Raw genomic sequence first — 18,105 nt, forward strand, 5'->3', positions numbered from 1 at the left:
ACCTATATGGAGATCAATGTAGCATATATGATCGGAAAATCATATATGCTATGTTGTACTCTTAATATTTTCTATTCCTTTTCTATCACCTTTTTCATCATATGTTCATATGTTCTTTGCTACATTCTTGCTTATTATGTAAATGTAACATGTAACATCTTTTATTTTCCCAATTTCTTTTTTCTTCTCTTTCAAAATTGCGCGCCTCAATTAAGAATATGTCGCTCCGAGAAAAATGCCCCTCCCCCATGGGGTGAAAATATGGTCCCACTCCCGGGGGGGGGGAGCATTGAATGAGCCACCTCCCCCCTCCCCCTCCCCCACCCAGCCGATGATGGCTTTGCATCAAATACGCCTTGTTACAGAAGAAGTGAAAAAAATAACATTCATTCATCTAACAAGCAAACAAAAGCATTACATGGTACGATTTACACCAAGCAAGGACTTTTAGAAAGGCTAATTCTAGTAAAGTACAAGTTATATAAAGCTAAGCTCTTTTTTGCAAAATAAATTCTTTCAAAAATAAATTGCCAAAAGATCCTTATTTTTAACCTCTTCTATTACTATTGAACCCTCACCCTACCACCATCCCCCCCCCCTTTCAAATATCAATTGGGTGTTACAGGTTGACGAGATTATAGCTCTTCTCCCCTCCCCCCTTCTATTTTTTTCTTTTTGGCATTTCCGTCATTTTGAAACCCAGACTTTTTTTATTCTTGGGTCAATTACTTTCTCCTTATTTCTTAAATGCATAAAACTGCAACAAGATCCATAGCAAGGACTAGATACTTTCAAGCTAGGTATCAGCATACTAATGCTGTAAGAATAGCAGCAAGAGCATCGATATCAACATCAGCAGCAGCAGAAGCAGCAGCAGCAGAAGCAGCCATGAAGGAAATTAAAACACCTATAGGTCCAGAAGCACAAAGAAGACAATCAATTGTTAAGACTTCACGATTGTCTAGAGAAGGTGCTAAAGAGTGTCCATTGAGCGGATTTTCATTGCTAAACTCACCGTTTTATAATAAAGGTTCGGCCTTTACCGATGAAGAAAGGAAAGCGTTTGAGCTAGTTGGGTTATTACCCACGGGGGTGAATACCTTAGAAGAGCAAGTTGAGAGAGCTTATTTCCAGTATTCAACTAGAGTCGACGATTTGTCCAAAAACTCGTTTATGGACTCTTTAAGACTACAAAATAAAGTGCTATTCTTTGCATTGGTTAAGAAGCATATTAAGGAAATGTTACCAATCATATATACCCCTACAATTGGTGACGCAATTGAAGGGTACTCTCGTAGATTTAGGAAACCAGAGGGCTGTTTTTTGAATATAACAGATCCTGACTCAATTGAAAAGAGTTTGGCAAATTTTGGTACCGATAAAGATGTTGATATGGCTGTTATTACCGATGGTTCAGCTATACTTGGAATCGGAGATTGGTCAATCCAAGGTATCTTGATGTATGTATCAAAAGAAAAATAAAGAAGAAGAAACCAAGAAACCAAGAAACCAAGAAACCCAGAAAGGAAGGATAAATAGTTGTACTAACTCAATTTTTTTAATTTTTTAGTGCTGTTGGTAAAGGTAATATTATCACGGTAGCAGGTGGTATCAATCCAAGAAGAATTGTTGCAATTGGTGTAGATGCAGGGACAAATAACGAAAAGTTATTGAGAGATCCATTGTACATGGGAAACAGGTTCCCTCGTGTGGAAGGTAAAGAGTACTATGACTTCATGGACAAGGTGATCATGGCCTACAAAAAGAGATTCCCATCATCGGTATTGCACTTTGAAGATTTTAGTACTTTGGCAGCAAAAACCTTGTTAGACAAGTATAGGGATCAATTGGCTTGTTTCAACGATGATATGCAAGGAACCGGGTGTGTCATTGTCGCTTCAATCAAAGCTGCCATGAAAGTCACTAATCGCAAGTTTACCGAAAGCTCTATTTTGATCTATGGTGCCGGTGCCGCAGGTATGGGAATTGCTACACAAATTGTAAGCAATTTGGTGTCTTCAGGATTGACTCCCGAACAAGCAAGATCAAAAGTTTTCTTGATGGACAGATTTGGGCTCGTGACTGAATCAACCCAAGCATCACCATCACAGCACGAGTTTGCCAAACCAGACAAAGATTGGGAGGGAATTGACAAACACAGCTTGGTGGATGTCGTCAATAAAGTCAAACCAACTATTCTTATTGGAAGTTCAACCCGACCAAAAGCTTTCAATGAAGAGGTTGTTAAAACCATGTACAAATACAATAAAGATCCCGTTATTTTCCCTCTTTCCAACCCAACAAAATTACACGAAGCATACCCAGTTGATATTATGAAATGGACAGATAATCGCGCATTAATTGCAACAGGATCACCTTTCGATCCAGTTGATGGCTACGTCATTTCTGAAAACAATAATTGCTTTGCGTTCCCAGGTATAGTTCTTGGATCGGTTTTAGCAAGAACCACAAAGATAACCGATGAAATGATTTCCGCTGCTGTCGAGGCCTTAAGTGATATGTCGCCGAAACTCAACGATCCAAAAGCAGGTTTGTTACCAGATATTACTGAAATTCATGATGTTAGTGCTCATGTTGCAACCGCTGTTGTATTGCAAAGTTTGAAAGAAGGCACTGCACAAGTTGAAGGTGAGAAAATTCCAGACGATGGATACGTTCGTGTTCCCACAGAATATAACGCTTGTTTGAAATGGGTCAAATCACAAATGTGGAAACCCGAGTATATGCCACTTATCAAAGTGGAATACGTTCCAGAGGTCCATACTAATCAATATTAATTCCTTCTTGGTTGTGTAGCTGGTTTGTGCAAGTTTATGTATAAGAAGCTTATGAACTTATATACTAATTCTTAATTGAACATCAATCAGACTTTTCTTCATTTTGTTTGCTCCCCCCCCCCCCCCCCCCCTAAGGAGCCTTCGTAATTCTATCGCCGGAATGAGCTTGTCTATATACAAACAAGAACGATGTATATACACACACGGCTTACTTGAAAAAAAACAACTGGTTCCTCTTCTTATATCTTTCAGCTTCAATAACCTCATCACTGTTATACAAGATTTCAAAATTATTCTATAAATTTTCATTTCATTAATCTATACTATCTCTTCCTTTGAACTTCAGGCATAATATATTCGTGTCCTTCTCTTTTCAAACATATCAACACTTAATCCATTAGCCCCCTTGCCACTAGCTTTGTTCCTTTTATTCTTTATAATCTGTTTTGCATCTTCCTCGCAAACCACATAATCATCAATAACATAATAATCACAATTCTTACACTCAATGATTTTCCTTTTACATACATGACATTTCAAACATGGTACATGCCACTTCTGACCTAAATCATTCTCAATGCATTCACCTTCAATGCCTATATTACATGATGAACAAGTAGTGTCGTTCAACAAATGGTAGTGGTTGAAACAATATGGTTGATCTTCATAAACATAACATTGAATCTTGGCGTTGAAGTTTATAGTGCATTGAGGATAGGAGCATGTGAAACAGCCTCGATGCCATTGGCCTGACAAATCAACCGAGTAAATGGATTTTAATGAGCCAGTCGCCTTAGGGTCAATGGATCCATGACACGAACGACAGGGTCCTTTCCCCAGTGGGACCACTTTTGATTCACTTTGAAGAAAATTGCTCTTGCCTTTGGTTTCACCTTCACCTTCACCTTTACCTTCGCTTTCACTTTCTTTCCTCATCTGCAATTCCATGTTATTGACCTCATCAATAATCTTGGAGAATTCAATAGAATCTTTTCTTGCAATACTCATCTCATTACTCAGTGCTACTGATTTTCTTTCAATTCTCTTCCTTTTAGGAGAAATAACCGATTGCGAAACAGATAATGGTTGAATTGACTCAATTGAGACAATATCCATCTCTTCGAAACCTTTAGAGCCAGAACTACTTGATCTTGCCATCTCTTCCTCCAAGTCTCTTTTTTCTGCTTTCTCTTCATCAACTTCTTCAATATTGAATTGTGGTAGTACAATGTGCTTTTTCGATACATCGGAAACAGTAGTGTTAAGTGACTTCTGCGACGACGATGCAGTGTCATAGGTTCTCAATTGACCAAAATTGCCACCACCTTCCTTAATACTTTGTAATTGATTTTCCAATTCTTTTTCAATTTGTTTGTTTTCTTCTTCATCATCATATGATGAGGTTTTTGACAAAATTGAACTCACCATTGAAGTTTGACTTAGTCTACTCTGCGCTTCAAACCCAACATTTTGATATTTCTGATCCTTGCTATCAAAAGGAGGTTGTTCCATATAATCATTATGGCGATGCTCTGGTGGTGGTGGCGATGGTGGTGATGAGTCAAATTTAGACAAGTCTAATTGGGACGTTGAAGAACTAGATATCGCGGGAACTTGCGAAGAAGAAGAAGAATAAGACGTATTAGTAGTAGCACCACCACCACCAGCAATAGTACGAGTATTTGTAGTGGCAAATAATTCACTTGTGCTCTTTAAATTGTTAACATCATTTTTTAACTCATTCAATGCTCCTGATAGTTTATCATCTCTAAGCTGTGAATATGTCGGTTGTCTAGCATTGCTACTACCAGTTTCATAGCTCTGTTGAGAAGAAGGTTGAGTCATATCTTGGGGTGTTAATTGTCCCGGATATGGTTGTTGTTGAGGGTGTAGCATTGCTGGTTGTGGTCTATACTGCAGACGTGGCGGACACATTGAATATTGTTGCTGTGATGGGATGTTTTGTGTGTTATTTGGGTGCTGTGTATACGCTGTAGATGCTTGGTCATACACCTGTGTTTGGGGGGTGAGCATTCCATTTGGACCTTGGGTGCTCTTTGTCATTTGTTGAGGGTACTGGGGAGAGTCGTTTTTCATAATCATTGGTCCCAGCTTGTTCATGTTTTGTTGTGACTGTTGATAGGATGGTGAAGGCTGTTGTTGTGAAGGCTGTTGTTGTGAAGGCTGTTGTTGTGAAGGCTGTTGTTGCGGATACTGCAGTTGCGGATATTGACCAAATAATGGAGAGTATCCGGAATTTGTCGGATATGGTGGGGTACCATTCGGATAGCGTGGTACGGATTGAGGTTGCTGCTGTGCGTGTGATGCTTGAGGATATGCTTGGGTCTGGTGTGGGAATGCATTGTTCAGCGATGTTTGTTTTCTCAATTTTCTTGGATCAAAGGGAAGTTGTTGTTGTTGTTGTTGTTGTTGCCGCTGCTGCTGCTGATGATGACTTGATTGAGTATACTTTTCTCCTTGCAAAGGAGAAGGTGCTGGCAGTTGTGCATCACCTGAAACAATGGGACCACGTTGTTTCCAATTGTTTGACTTATTTGAGCCTTTAGATTGGTTAGAGGAAGTAGATTGTCCTGATTGGTTTGAATGAGATGAATGAGATGAATAGTTTGATGGTAAAGTATGATTTGTAAGATTAGAATGCAATGAATGTGCTGATTGTGCACCAACACTTTTTCTACCCATGTTTTTTGAACTATTTCCTTTCCCTCTTTCTTCTAATTCATCTTCAAGAACATCAGCATTCAACTTTAATTTCAAGTTTCTTACATTCTTTTGAGAACTAATCGACTTTGTAGAGAAAACGTCACGTAATGATGATTGCAGCATTGAATATGTCAGGTTGAAATTGTCAGTTTTATTTGCCAAGGTCTTTTGTTGTTGTTGTTGACCGGGATAACTTATTTCCCTTTCTCTGTACATTTCCAAATCCAGCACTTCTTTATTACCAAAGAAGGTGTCGGATGAGGTTGAAGCAGTTTGCATAGGTTGTTGGTAGGAATTGTGCAAAATATTGTTTGTTACAGAAGAAGTTGTGGTTGAGTCGGAGGAGGGTGACGTTGATTTTGGGAATGCTTCTGCGGAGATTGACTGGGGGAGGGGCTGCGAATGTGAATGCGGAGGAGACTGCCGGTATGTTGCAGGAGACTGCCGGTTTGTTGAATTCGGAGGAGACTGCCGGTTTGTTGAATTCGGAGGAGACTGCCGGTTTGTTGAATTCGGAGGAGACTGCCGGTTTGTTGAATTCGGAGGAGACTGCCGGTGTGTTGAATTTGGAGGAGACTGCCGGTATGTTGAATTCGCTGGAGATTCATAGGATTTGTTTCTCTTATCATACAGCGAGAAGGAGTTTTTGTGGGTATTATGGTCCAGTTTCTTTATCGGGCTATTATTTACTTCAAAGCCTGCTCTTTCATATACACCTCTATACTTGTGGTTTGGATTGAAAGGCGGGAAAGCATGGTCGAGAGACCTTGGGGAACATTCGCCTTTTCTGATAAACGTCGGGAAGGAGATCATTTGTGAGTTGGAGGAACAGCTAGGATTAGGTACCAATGGAGGCAAGGACTATGACAGCAGAAACACAGAAACACAGAAACACAGGCACAGACACAGACGGATACACAGGCACACAGGCACACAGGCACACAGGCACACAGGTACACAAGTTTTTGGCGAAATCCTGTGCCAGGTCAGTATCAAGGGGTCAGTGACAGGTGAGTGCCAATAACAATCAAGGGGTCAGTACCAGGTCAGTGACAGGTGAGTGCCAATAACAATCAAGGGGTTAGTACCAGGTCAGTGACAGGTGAGTGCCAATAACAATCAAGGGGTTAGTACCAGGTCAGTGACAGGTGAGTGCCAATAACAATCAAGGGGTTAGTACCAGGTCAGTGACAGGTGAGTGCCAATAACAATCAAGGGGTTAGTACCAGGTCAGTGACAGGTGAGTGCCAATAACAATCAAGGGGTTAGTACCAGGTCAGTGACAGGTGAGTGCCAATAACAATCAAGGGGTCAGTACCAGGTCAGTGCCAATAACAATCAAGGGGTTAGTACCAGGTCAGTGACAGGTGAGTACCAGGTGAATCAAGGGGTCAGTACCAGGTCAGTGACAGATGAGTACCAGGTGAATCAAGGGGTCAGTACCAGGTCAGTGCCAAGTGAGTGCCAGGTGAGTAACAAGGGGTCTGGTTTTGAATATTTACAGCGGCTAGGTTAAAATAGCGAGATTAGGTTTGATCGCGATGTATACAATTTGAATAAATTGTTCAAAATTGCTATGGGAAAAGTTGTCTTGACGCTAATAGACCCTCTACTTTGTATACTACTCTACAACTATTCCTCTAATGGTTGTATCGTAATGATTATATTCAAGTCAAAGGTAAACTTTGACGATGAAAAAAAGAAACGTGAAAAAAAAATAAAAAAAAAATAAAAAATAAAAAAAAATAAAAAAATAAAAAAAAAAAATGTCGTGAGAATTTTGTGGACTTGTCGGGCGGTGATTAAATTTGAATACTACGAGAAGTTTAGCGGTGTTGTAATAGAAAAGAAAGTACACACGGGTTAACGACACTATTAAGCGACACCGACCAACACTATTAAGCAACACGAGCGACACCGACCAACACTATTGAGCAACACTAGTAGCAACACTGACCAACACTATTAAGCAACACCGACCAACACATTTGCAATTAAATCCGTGTGGTAATACTGGTATTTGGTAATATTAGTGCTATTGGTACTATTGGTTATGATACAGTTAGCTTTACTCAATTAACATTGACTCGATTAAATATTGCGGTAAGTAGCAAAAAGGTGTCAAACTGTAACACGCGTTGAGATTTGCTACCAAGTGTTGTAATAAAGAAAATCTTGTCAAATAAATGGAAGCAAATAATAAAAATAACTCAAAAGCTTTAGAGCCAGGGTGGCAATTAGCTACACTATCGAGCAGAGCGAGATAGTGGAGCAACAAGTTAGTTACTATTGCAACAAGTTAGTTAGGGAGCAACACTGAACGACACTATCGAGCAAAGCAACAAGGTAGTCACTGAACGACACTATCGAGCAAACCACATCCATCTTCTAACATCATATATCGTTAATCTTGTGACATTACAATCTTCTACAACCAATCAACTTGTTTTTTTTGTTTTTTCTACAACTTTTACTCTATTTGTTAGTCTATCTGTTAGTCTGTTAGTCCATCTGTTAGTCTAATTAGTCTATCTGTTAGTCTGTTAGTCCATCTGTTAGTCTAATTAGTCTATCTGTTAGTCTGTTAGTCCATCTGTTAGTCTAATTAGTCTATCTGTTAGTCTGTTAGTCCATCTGTTAGTCTAATTAGTCTATCTGTTAGTCTGTTAGTCCATCTGTTAGTCTAATTAGTCTATCTGTTAGTCTGTTAGTCCATCTGTTAGTCTATTTGTTAGCTTTATTTGTTTTTCTTCCATTTATTCTCTATTTATTACCTTTTTATTTTTCCATTTGTTCCCTAATAATACATTTTCTCTTTCGTTACTTTATTCTCTATTTGTTCTCTTTTATTCCCTATTTATTACATTTATTCTATTTGTTACACCTTTCCCTATTTGTTACACCTTTTCCCTATTTATTCTCTTTTCCCTATTTATTCTCAATTTGTTCTACATTTATTCCCAATTTGTCACCTTTTCCACCTTTTCAGTCATTTACTCAAAAAGCTTAATGTATACTGTTATTTTTAGCAACAGATTGGAGCAAGTGGACCACTAATTAGTGCAGCTCCACTATCTCGCTCTGCTCGATAGCATGAAACCCCTCACACAAACGCTACACTACATGCATCCCCCTTTTCTCTACACGCAATCTCTTGCCATGTTTTTGTTTACAAAACAATGCACCAAAAAAAAACAAACGCGTCAGGGTCTAGAGTGGTAGCGTTTTTTTACAAGGTTACATTGAAATTATTTGATAAATTTTCCGTTTTAGGTAATTGTCGTAAAGCTCATAAAACCCCCATCACACATCACGACAGTAATGGTTTTTTTTTTTAATGAGTGTCGCGAAAAACTCATCACCAGTTGTCATTTTTAAATGTTATACGGTTTTCGACAATTACCTAAAAGAGAATATCAGATGAGACCTAAAGGAATACCCCTAGTCAATTAAACACCTCTATACTACTAATGGATAAGTTATACACGGCGTTATCAGTATCGTTAATTGCTCAGAAACGGTTTGTTATATCATGCGAATCTGCAACAGAAGCTATCCCCCAGTTTACTCTGCTTTTGGAACTGCTAAACATTGTTGAACATTCTTTTCAACCGCTTTATACGGTGATAGACCTCCTACAATATAATACCATCCAAACCATTTTGGACCAGCTGACTTTTTATACAAATGACGGTAAACGCTGCTTTATCAATTTTGTCATATGGCAGAATCTCCAGAAAACTTCAAATGACCTACAGAAAGAATTGTACAAATTGATCTTGCAAATCGATCATTATGAAACAAACGAGGCAAAACTAGCAGATGATGATTTACCTGCAAGTGTCACTGTAAATGGCAAAATTGAAAAAGTGCATAAACCCGAGATTTTCACAATCATACCTTTTATGGAATTTAATCTATATGACTTGAAATTGTACACTTACTTGAAGGAAAAGTTTTGGCAAAGTGTCTGTTTCCCTATTATGCATGATACTTTCCCAAATGGTTGCCTGTATCTCCAAACAATCTTGAGGCTACGTAAAAAGATGAAAAACGTATTCATTGCACCAGATATAAAGCGCTATATTTATTCTCTACTTGTCTTTATTCGGTGCCATAGATTGGCTTCATTATCTCCAAAACTGGTTAGAGTTCCAACGGCAACTATAGAGTACTTGTATCAATATTGTCAAGCCTTGATACTATGGAAACATCAAGCACAAAAAAGGAAAAAGTCTGGACCCAGTTTCATTGATTCATTGAAGTTGGAGAAGATAAAAGAGGTGGAAATCAGTCTTGAACAATCAATTACATCGGAAAAGTCACGGCATCCTTATGATGTTGATGCTGATGCTGCTCAAGAAGAAGAAGAGTTATTTGTGACTCCAGATTATGTCAAAATTGCCATGCGTAAAATTGGGTATTGGCTAGTAGACTGGGAGTATAACAGAGAATTCGCTAATGTTGATGATTTAAGCCTGAAAATATATGATCCGAGTCTCGATGACGAGGGAGAAGACGAAGACAACGAAGAAGTTAAACAGAAATTGGAAAAGAGGAGAATGTTAGCTAACAAGAGACTAGAAATTAGTATGCTTACAGGTGACTGGTTTGGAAGTGATTATTACTATGTTAATGAGTACTTGAAGCAATTTGTAAGCGTTAGGAGTTATGAAAGTCCAACAGGTTTTACAAACAAGATTATCCAAGACTGTATTACATCGGTGAGGCCACCTTTATAGTATCGACACGCGACACTATCGAGCGAAGCGAGATAGTGGACCATACTGACCAACACCATCAACCAATACTAGTAGCGACACGCGACACTATCGAGCGAAGCGAGATAATGGACCATACTGACCAACACCATCAACCAACACTTGTAGCGACACTGACAACACATTTGCAAGAGACAGCAAATACTAAATGGCAGTATAATCAATAACAAATACTAAATGGCAGTATAACCAACAACAAGAGGAGAATAATGATAAATACTCTCCTTTGGCTCCTCTGGTCTATAGCTTTCTCTACCCTATCGAGTAAATCGAGATAGTGGAGCAGCACTAGTAACGACGCTGGTGCTGAAGATGACACTAGTATTGAAGATGACGCTGGTGCTGATGCTGAAGAGAAAAGCTACACTGGTGCTGAAGATGCTGAGCCGTTACATTTAGCTTCTCTAGTGGCCCCTTCTGTATAAACCAGGGTAGAGCACCAGACGAGACTAAACGACACTATCGATCAAAGCGGGATAGTGGAGCAACACTGACTAGCTGCCCACCAGAGGAGCCAAAGGTGACTCTAGTAAATGAGCTATAGACCAGAGTCACCATTAGCTCCTCTGGTAAATGAGGTAGAGCGAGATAGTGGAGCAACACTGACCAGCTGCCCACCAGAGTCGCCATTGGCTCCTCTGGTAAATGAACTATAGACCAGAGTCGCCATTGGTCTCCTCTGGTCTCCTCTGGTCTCCTCTGGTCTCCTCTGGTCTGCCGGTGCCGGCGCTCAACGGGCTCCAACCGAACTTTACCGAGGCACATGGTAGCGCGCATACCAACCAAAATCGAAGCGAAAAAAAATGAACCAGCAAACAGAAGTGAACAACTTCTTACTTCGGAGAATAAGAAGTAATAGCCAATAAGAGGTTCTGAAAGAGGAAAGAAACATAATTGAAGGGGGAGTAATAGTGTGACAGATTTGCTGCTAGAGTTAATTTACTTTAAACATTCAATTACTTGATCCTTTGGGATTTTTGCTGGCTTTTTTTTTTTTCGGTTGTTGTTGTATTTTATTTTAAACAATGTCGGATATTCCCATTGATTTCACCGAGTTGGTTCAGTTGACACAGTTGGGTATATCACCCTCCTCGTTGGACTTCAAATCGACTACTTTGGAGTCCGACCGTTATATATGCTGTCGTGAACAAGGTTCTCAGGGTAATACGGTTGCTATTGTTGACTTGAAGAATAATAATGAGGTTACTAGAAAAAATATGACCGCTGATAATGCTATAATGCACCCGACAGAGAACATAATCAGTTTGAGAGCCAACGGCACAACATTGCAGATTTTCAATTTGGGCACTAAGCAGAGATTGAAGGCTCATACTATGCAAGAGCCAGTAGTTTTTTGGAAATGGCTCGATAACCAGCATTTGGGTCTTGTGACTCAAGCGCTGATTTATCTCTGGAACGTGTTCGACGGTAGCAATGATGGTCCCATAAAGCTCACTGATCGCCACCATTCTTTGAACAATGCTCAGATTATCAATTTTGTTGCTGAGCCAACAGAATTGAATTGGTTTGCTATAACCGGGATTGCTCAAGAAGATGGTAGAATTGCTGGGCATATACAGTTGTACTCAAGATCAAGAAACGTATCTCAAGCTATTGAAGGTCACGTTTGTAAATTTGCTTCATTGACTTTGACTGGCGCATCACAACCTACCAAGGTATTCTGCGTTGGTAACAAAAACGCCCAGGGACAAGGAAATATGCACATTATTGAAATTGACCACGTTGAAGGAAATCCCTCATTTCAAAAGAAAGTCGTTGATATTTTTTTCCCGCCAGATGCATCAAATGATTTTCCAATAAGTTTACAGGCATCAAACAGATATGGAATCGTTTATATCTTGACCAAATATGGGTTCATTCATTTATATGACATGGAGTCGGGCTTTAACCTATTTGTTAATCGAATCACTGCTGATCCCGTCTTCACCGCCACTAGTTATAATAATGGTACCGGTATTTTGACCGTTAACAAGTCCGGCCAGGTTTTGAGCGTTGAAGTATCAAGAGAAAAAATTATCCCCTATGTGTTGGAAAAATTGGCCAACGTACAATTGGCTTTAAGTTTATCGTCTCGTGGCGGGTTCCCTGGAGCGGAAAATTTATTCAATCAACAATTTCAAAATTACTTGAATCAGGGGGATTATACTAATGCCGCTAAAATAGCCGCATCCCTGGAACAATTGAGAACTCAGGATACTATTAACAAGTTGAAACACATCACTCCACAACCAGGGCAGATATCTCCAATTTTACAATATTTTTCAACTTTATTGGATAGAGGAAACTTGAACAAGTACGAGTCTATTGAATTAGCCAAACCCGTATTACAACAAGATCGTAAACCATTGTTTGAAAAATGGTTGAAGGAGGATAAATTAACCTCGTCCGAAGAGTTGGGTGATATTGTCAAATCTTATGGTGATGCTGCTTTGGCCTTGGCCGTGTACATTAGAGCCAATGTCAACGTCAAGGTTGTTTCTTGTCTAGCTGAATTGGGACAATTTGATAAAATTTTACCTTATTGTGAAAAAGTTGGATATATGCCGGATTATACCAGCTTGATTCAAAACTTGGTTAGGGTTAACCCAGATAAAGCTAGTGAATTTGCTACATCCTTGTTGAACTCTCCTGAAGTTAAATTAAATATTGAACAAATTGCAGATTTATTCTTTTCTCAAAACTATATCCAACAAGGTACCGCCTTTTTGTTAGATGCTTTAAAAAATGATTTGCCATCTGAAGGACACTTGCAAACAAAAGTATTGGAAATCAATTTATTGCATGCACCACAAGTTGCTGATGCAATATTAGGGAATCAAATGTTTAGCCACTATGATAAGCCAACAATTGGGAAGTTATGTGAGAAGTCAGGTTTGTTTCAAAGAGCCTTGGAGCATTATGACGACTTGAAGGATATAAAGCGGGTTATTGTACATACCAACGTCTTACCTAATGACTGGCTAGTTTCCTATTTTGGTCAGTTGAATGTTGATCAATCTATAGCTTGTCTTCGCGAATTATTGAGTCACAACATGGCCCAGAATTTGCAAGTTATTATACAAGTGGCTACAAAGTATTGTGATTTGATTGGTGCTATAAAATTAATCAAATTGTTCGAGGAATACAAGTGCAATGAAGGGTTGTACTATTTTTTGAGCTCCATCGTCAACTTGACTCAAGATCCTGATGTCGTTTTCAAGTATATTCAATCAGCAGCAAGAATGGGACAGACCAAAGAAATTGAAAGAGTTGTTAGAGATAACAATGTTTACAACGGAGAAAGAGTAAAGAACTTTTTGAAAGAATTCAAATTGGATGATCAATTACCCTTGGTTATTGTTTGTGATCGATTCAATTTTGTCCATGATTTGATTTTGTACTTGTACAAGAATCAGTATTTCAAATTTATTGAAGTTTATGTTCAATCAGTCAATCCTTCTAATACTCCTCAAGTTATTGCTGGATTGTTGGATGTTGACTGTGACGAAAATGTCATTAAGAATTTGTTAATGTCTGTTCTTGGCCGTGTCCCAATCAAGCCATTAGTTGAAGAAGTTGAAAAAAGAAACAGATTAAAGATTTTGTTGCCATATTTGGAGAAAACATTGGAAGGCGGATCCAACGATCAAGAAGTTTTCAATACTTTAGCCAAAATCTATATTGATTCAAACAACTCACCAGAGAAATTCTTGCAAGAAAATAACAATTATGATACTTTGGTAGTTGGTAAATATTGTGAGAAGAGAGACCCTTACTTGGCTTACATCTCATACTCCAAAGGTGGCAATGATGACGAGTTGATCAAGATTACAAATGAAAACAAGATGTACAAATACCAAGCTCGATATTTGTTACATAAATCTGATCTTGATTTGTGGAATAAGGTTTTCAGTTCAGATAACATTCACCGTAGACAATTGATTGATCAAGTTATATCAACTGGTATACCAGAATTGGATGACCCTGAACCAATTTCAATCACAGTTAAAGCGTTTATGGAAAATGATCTTCCTGAAGAACTTATGGAGTTATTGGAAAAAATCATTTTAGAGCCATCACCATTTAGTGAAAATGCTTCATTGCAAGGCTTGATGATTCTTACAGCTATCAAGGCTGATCCATCAAAGGTTTCCAACTATATTGAAAAATTGGATAAATTTGATCCTCACGAAATAGCACCATTGTGTATTGATAATAAGTTAGCTGAGGAGGCATTCCAAGTATACGATAAATTCGAGTTGAGATCAGAGGCTATGAAGGTTTTGATTGAAGATATCGTTTCCTTGGACAGAGCAGAACAATATGCTGAAAAATACGATACATCTGAATTATGGTATCAATTGGGTACTGCTCAATTGGACGGTTTACGTATTCCTGAAGCTATCGAGTCTTATGTGAAATCCAAGAACCCCGAGAACTTTGAACAAGTTATCGATATTGCCGAACATGCAGGTAAAGAGGAAGAGTTGTTACCATTTTTAGAAATGGCCAGAGAGACGTTGAGAGAGCCTGTTATTGATGGTGCCTTCATTAATGTTTATGCTACATTAGACAGACTAAGTGATATGGAGAAATTTGTAGCAGGGTCCAATGTTGCAGATTTGGAAACTATTGGAGATAAGTTATTCGAAGCTAAGAACTATAAGGCAGCAAAGATATTGTTTGCAAATGTTTCCAAGTATTCCAAATTGGCAACTACATTGGTGTACTTGGAGGATTTCCAAGGAGCAGTAGATTGTGCAAGAAAAGCTTCGAATATTGAAGTTTGGAAACAAGTGAATAATGCATGTATTGAGAATAAGGAATTTAGATTAGCACAAATTTGTGGATTGAATTTGATAATTGATGCTGAGGAATTGCCTGAGTTGGTAAAGACTTATGAATACAACGGATACTTTAATGAATTGATTTCCTTGTTTGAGAGTGGATTAGGTTTGGAAAGGGCTCATATGGGTATGTTTACTGAGTTGGCTATCTTGTATTCCAAATACAGCCCCGAGAAAGTTATGGAACATTTGAAATTGTTTTGGTCAAGAATCAATATCCCCAAGGTGTTGACTGCTTGCGAGGATGCTCATTTGTATCCCGAGTTAATATTCCTTTATTGCCACTATGAAGAATGGGATAACGCCGCATTAACTATGATTGAGAGATCCGAGGTTGCTTTTGACCATTCGTCCTTCAAGGAGATTATTGTTAAAGCACCCAATTTGGAAATTTATTACAAGGCCATTCAATTTTATTTAAATGAGAATCCATCATTATTGGTTGATTTGTTAGCAGTGCTTACTCCGAAATTGGACTTGCCCAGAGTAGTAAGAATGTTTGTAAAGAGTGACAATTTGCCAATGATCAAGCCATTCCTCATTTCGGTATTGGAAAAGAACAACTCCGTGGTCAATTCCGCATACCATGATTTACTTATTGAAGAAGAAGACTACAAATCTCTTAGATCATCGATTGAAAATGAATCAAATAACCGGTTTAACAAATTGGATCTTGCAGAACGGTTAGAAAAACACGATTTGATATTCTTCAGACAAATTGCCGCTACATTATACGCCAAAGAGAAGAAGTATAACAAGGCCATTTCGATTCTTAAGGCAGATAAATTGTGGTCGGATTTGCTTCGCACTGTTGCTATTTCAAAATCTTGCAAGATTGCTCATGATATTATGGACTATTTTGTAGAAACTGGTAACCACGAATGCTTTGTTGCATTATTGTACACCTCATATGAATTCATTGCTAATGATTACGTTTTGGAATTATCATGGTTGCATAACTTGGCCAATTTTATAAAACCATACGAAATTTCAATAGTCTACGAAAACCAAAAGAAGTTGAATGAAGTGTATGCTGATTTGCAAAAGAGGCAGAGCAATGAAAGAGGCGATGAAGATGGCGGCAACGGTAGTGGCGCTGCGCCATTAATGCTTACTAATGGTCCTATGGGTTTCCAAAACACTGGATTCTCCAATACTAGCACTAGCGTTTTAGGGTTCCAATCAACTGGAGCAGGGTTTGGCAATGCTTTTTAAGCAAACAATATCTCCAAAAGAACAAAAAGAAAAAGTATTTGTTGATTATTAGTTATATAAAGAAAGAAAAATGAATAAGTATTTAGAACGGTTATTATCATGCAAAGGAAAACCATGTTACTTCTCTATATTATTCTCATTGTTATACTTGTCTATGTTATTCTCAATGTTGTACTTGTCTATGTTATTCTCTATGCTATTCTCTATGTTTTATTTGTTGTTGATGTGGGCCCAACCAAATAGAAAGAGTGGATTAAATAGTGTAGCTAGTCGGTGTTGCTCCACTGTCCCGCTCTGGTCGATGGTGGAGCAACACTGACTAGCGAAAAGGATGCAATCAAACCCGTGTGTAGCATCTAAAGCATGCAGATGATAGTAGAAGCTAGTCAGTGTGCTCCACTATCGAGCAACGCTAAGTAGCCTGTTACGACACTATCGAGCAGAGTGAGATAGTGTCGATTGATAGTATTGGTGACGACTAGTATGCTCCACTATCGAGCAATACTAACTAGCCTGTCACAACACTATCTCGCTTCGCTCGATAGTGTCGCTCGATAGTGTCCATAGTGTCGATAACGGCTAGTGTGCTCCACTATTGAGCAATACTAACTAGCCTGTCACAACACTGTCTCGCTTCGCTCAATAGTGTCGATAGTGTCAGTGACGGCTAGTGTGCTCAGCTATCTCGCTTCGCTCGATAGTGTCGATAGTGTCAGTGACGGCTAGTATGCTCCACTATCGAGCAATACTAACTAGCCTGTCACAACACTGTCTCGCTTCGCTCGATAGTGTCGGTCGATAGTGTCAGTGACGGCTAGCATGCTCCACTATCTCGCTTCGCTCGATTGTGTCGATGACAGCTAGTGTGCTCCACTATCTCGCTTCGCTCGATAGTGTCGATAGTGTCAGTGACGGCTAGTATGCTCCACTATTGAGCAATACTTACTAGCCTGTCACAACACTGTCTCGCTTCGCTCAATAGTGTCGATAGTGTCAGTGACGGCTAGTGTGCTCAGCTATCTCGCTTCGCTCGATAGTGTCGATAGTGTCAGTGACGGCTAGTATGCTCCACTATCGAGCAATACTAACTAGCCTGTCACAACACTGTCTCGCTTCGCTCGATAGTGTCGGTCGATAGTGTCGATAGTGTCGATGACGGCTAGTGTGCTCCACTATCTCGCTTCGCTCGATAGTGTCGGTCGATAGTGTTTTCAAAAAACTTTTCAATACACACATCGAAATACGAGTGCTTGATAATTGGAATTTCAGCATCGCCATTAGGAAACCAATCAACAATTGGTCCATTCTTCCGTTTGCCATACCCCACCTCTTGCACTACAACACCAACTTTTCCCTCTTCACCCGTTTTTTTTTCCAAATTGGCCAACTCTTTTGAAATCTTGTTATCCTCTTTTGATAACCTTGCAATATCTTCATACATAATTTCTAGCTCCCGCTTCAAATCCTCACACTGTTGAACCAATTGCAACTTGTCATCCTCAAGTTCTTGGTTCATCAGCCTCAACAAAGTCTACACTACACAAGAAATCTAGCCGGGGCAAGGTAAAAGCTCTAAACCCCAAACTTCTCTTGATTCGTTTCTTTATTTCTTAATTGGCGCGATGAGAAAAGATTTGTTATTATCATCAAATCTTTTCCATCGCGCTTCTTTATCCGACACTATCGAGCCAAGCGAGATAGTGGAGCACACTAGCCGTCATTGGGCTTGGAAAGAGAGAG

General features: G+C 39.1%; 6 protein-coding genes across 6 annotated transcripts; 4 read left to right on the top strand and 2 right to left on the bottom strand. All coding sequences in view use genetic code 12, as the record gives it.

Annotated features, from left to right (window-relative positions):
* Positions 1–747: 747 nt before the first annotated feature.
* On the top strand, positions 748–2,798 carry MAE1 (malate dehydrogenase (oxaloacetate-decarboxylating); the record flags this gene model as incomplete). The annotated part of the gene is made up of 2 exons (XM_049324278.1): positions 748–1,460; positions 1,571–2,798. The coding sequence occupies 2 exons, from the start codon at positions 748–750 to the stop codon at positions 2,796–2,798; spliced, it is 1,941 nt and encodes a 646-aa protein (XP_049179975.1).
* A 342-nt stretch (positions 2,799–3,140) lies between these two features.
* KGF56_002992 (uncharacterized protein) lies at positions 3,141–5,801 on the bottom strand (the record flags this gene model as incomplete). Its single annotated transcript, XM_049324279.1, has 1 exon — positions 3,141–5,801. One exon carries the CDS (start codon positions 5,799–5,801, stop codon positions 3,141–3,143), a length of 2,661 nt encoding a protein of 886 aa, XP_049179976.1.
* Positions 5,802–5,887: 86 nt separating this feature from the next.
* KGF56_002993 (uncharacterized protein) lies at positions 5,888–7,038 on the top strand (the record flags this gene model as incomplete). Its single annotated transcript, XM_049324280.1, has 2 exons — positions 5,888–6,104; positions 6,890–7,038. The coding sequence occupies 2 exons, from the start codon at positions 5,888–5,890 to the stop codon at positions 7,036–7,038; spliced, it is 366 nt and encodes a 121-aa protein (XP_049179977.1).
* A 1,954-nt stretch (positions 7,039–8,992) lies between these two features.
* On the top strand, positions 8,993–10,728 carry KGF56_002994 (uncharacterized protein; the record flags this gene model as incomplete). Its single annotated transcript, XM_049324282.1, has 2 exons — positions 8,993–10,235; positions 10,616–10,728. 2 exons carry the CDS (start codon positions 8,993–8,995, stop codon positions 10,726–10,728), a joined length of 1,356 nt encoding a protein of 451 aa, XP_049179978.1.
* A 600-nt stretch (positions 10,729–11,328) lies between these two features.
* CHC1 (clathrin heavy chain) lies at positions 11,329–16,365 on the top strand (the record flags this gene model as incomplete). Its single annotated transcript, XM_049324283.1, has 1 exon — positions 11,329–16,365. The coding sequence occupies one exon, from the start codon at positions 11,329–11,331 to the stop codon at positions 16,363–16,365; it is 5,037 nt and encodes a 1,678-aa protein (XP_049179979.1).
* A 1,159-nt stretch (positions 16,366–17,524) lies between these two features.
* On the bottom strand, positions 17,525–17,881 carry CTF5 (Ctf5p; the record flags this gene model as incomplete). The annotated part of the gene is made up of 1 exon (XM_049324284.1): positions 17,525–17,881. The coding sequence occupies one exon, from the start codon at positions 17,879–17,881 to the stop codon at positions 17,525–17,527; it is 357 nt and encodes a 118-aa protein (XP_049179980.1).
* Between the last annotated feature and the right edge of the window lie 224 nt (positions 17,882–18,105).

This window comes from Candida oxycetoniae, assembly GCF_023343755.2.
Source record: "Candida oxycetoniae strain CBS 10844 chromosome Unknown scaffold22, whole genome shotgun sequence".
Classification (NCBI taxonomy): domain Eukaryota; kingdom Fungi; phylum Ascomycota; class Pichiomycetes; order Serinales; family Debaryomycetaceae; genus Lodderomyces; species Lodderomyces oxycetoniae.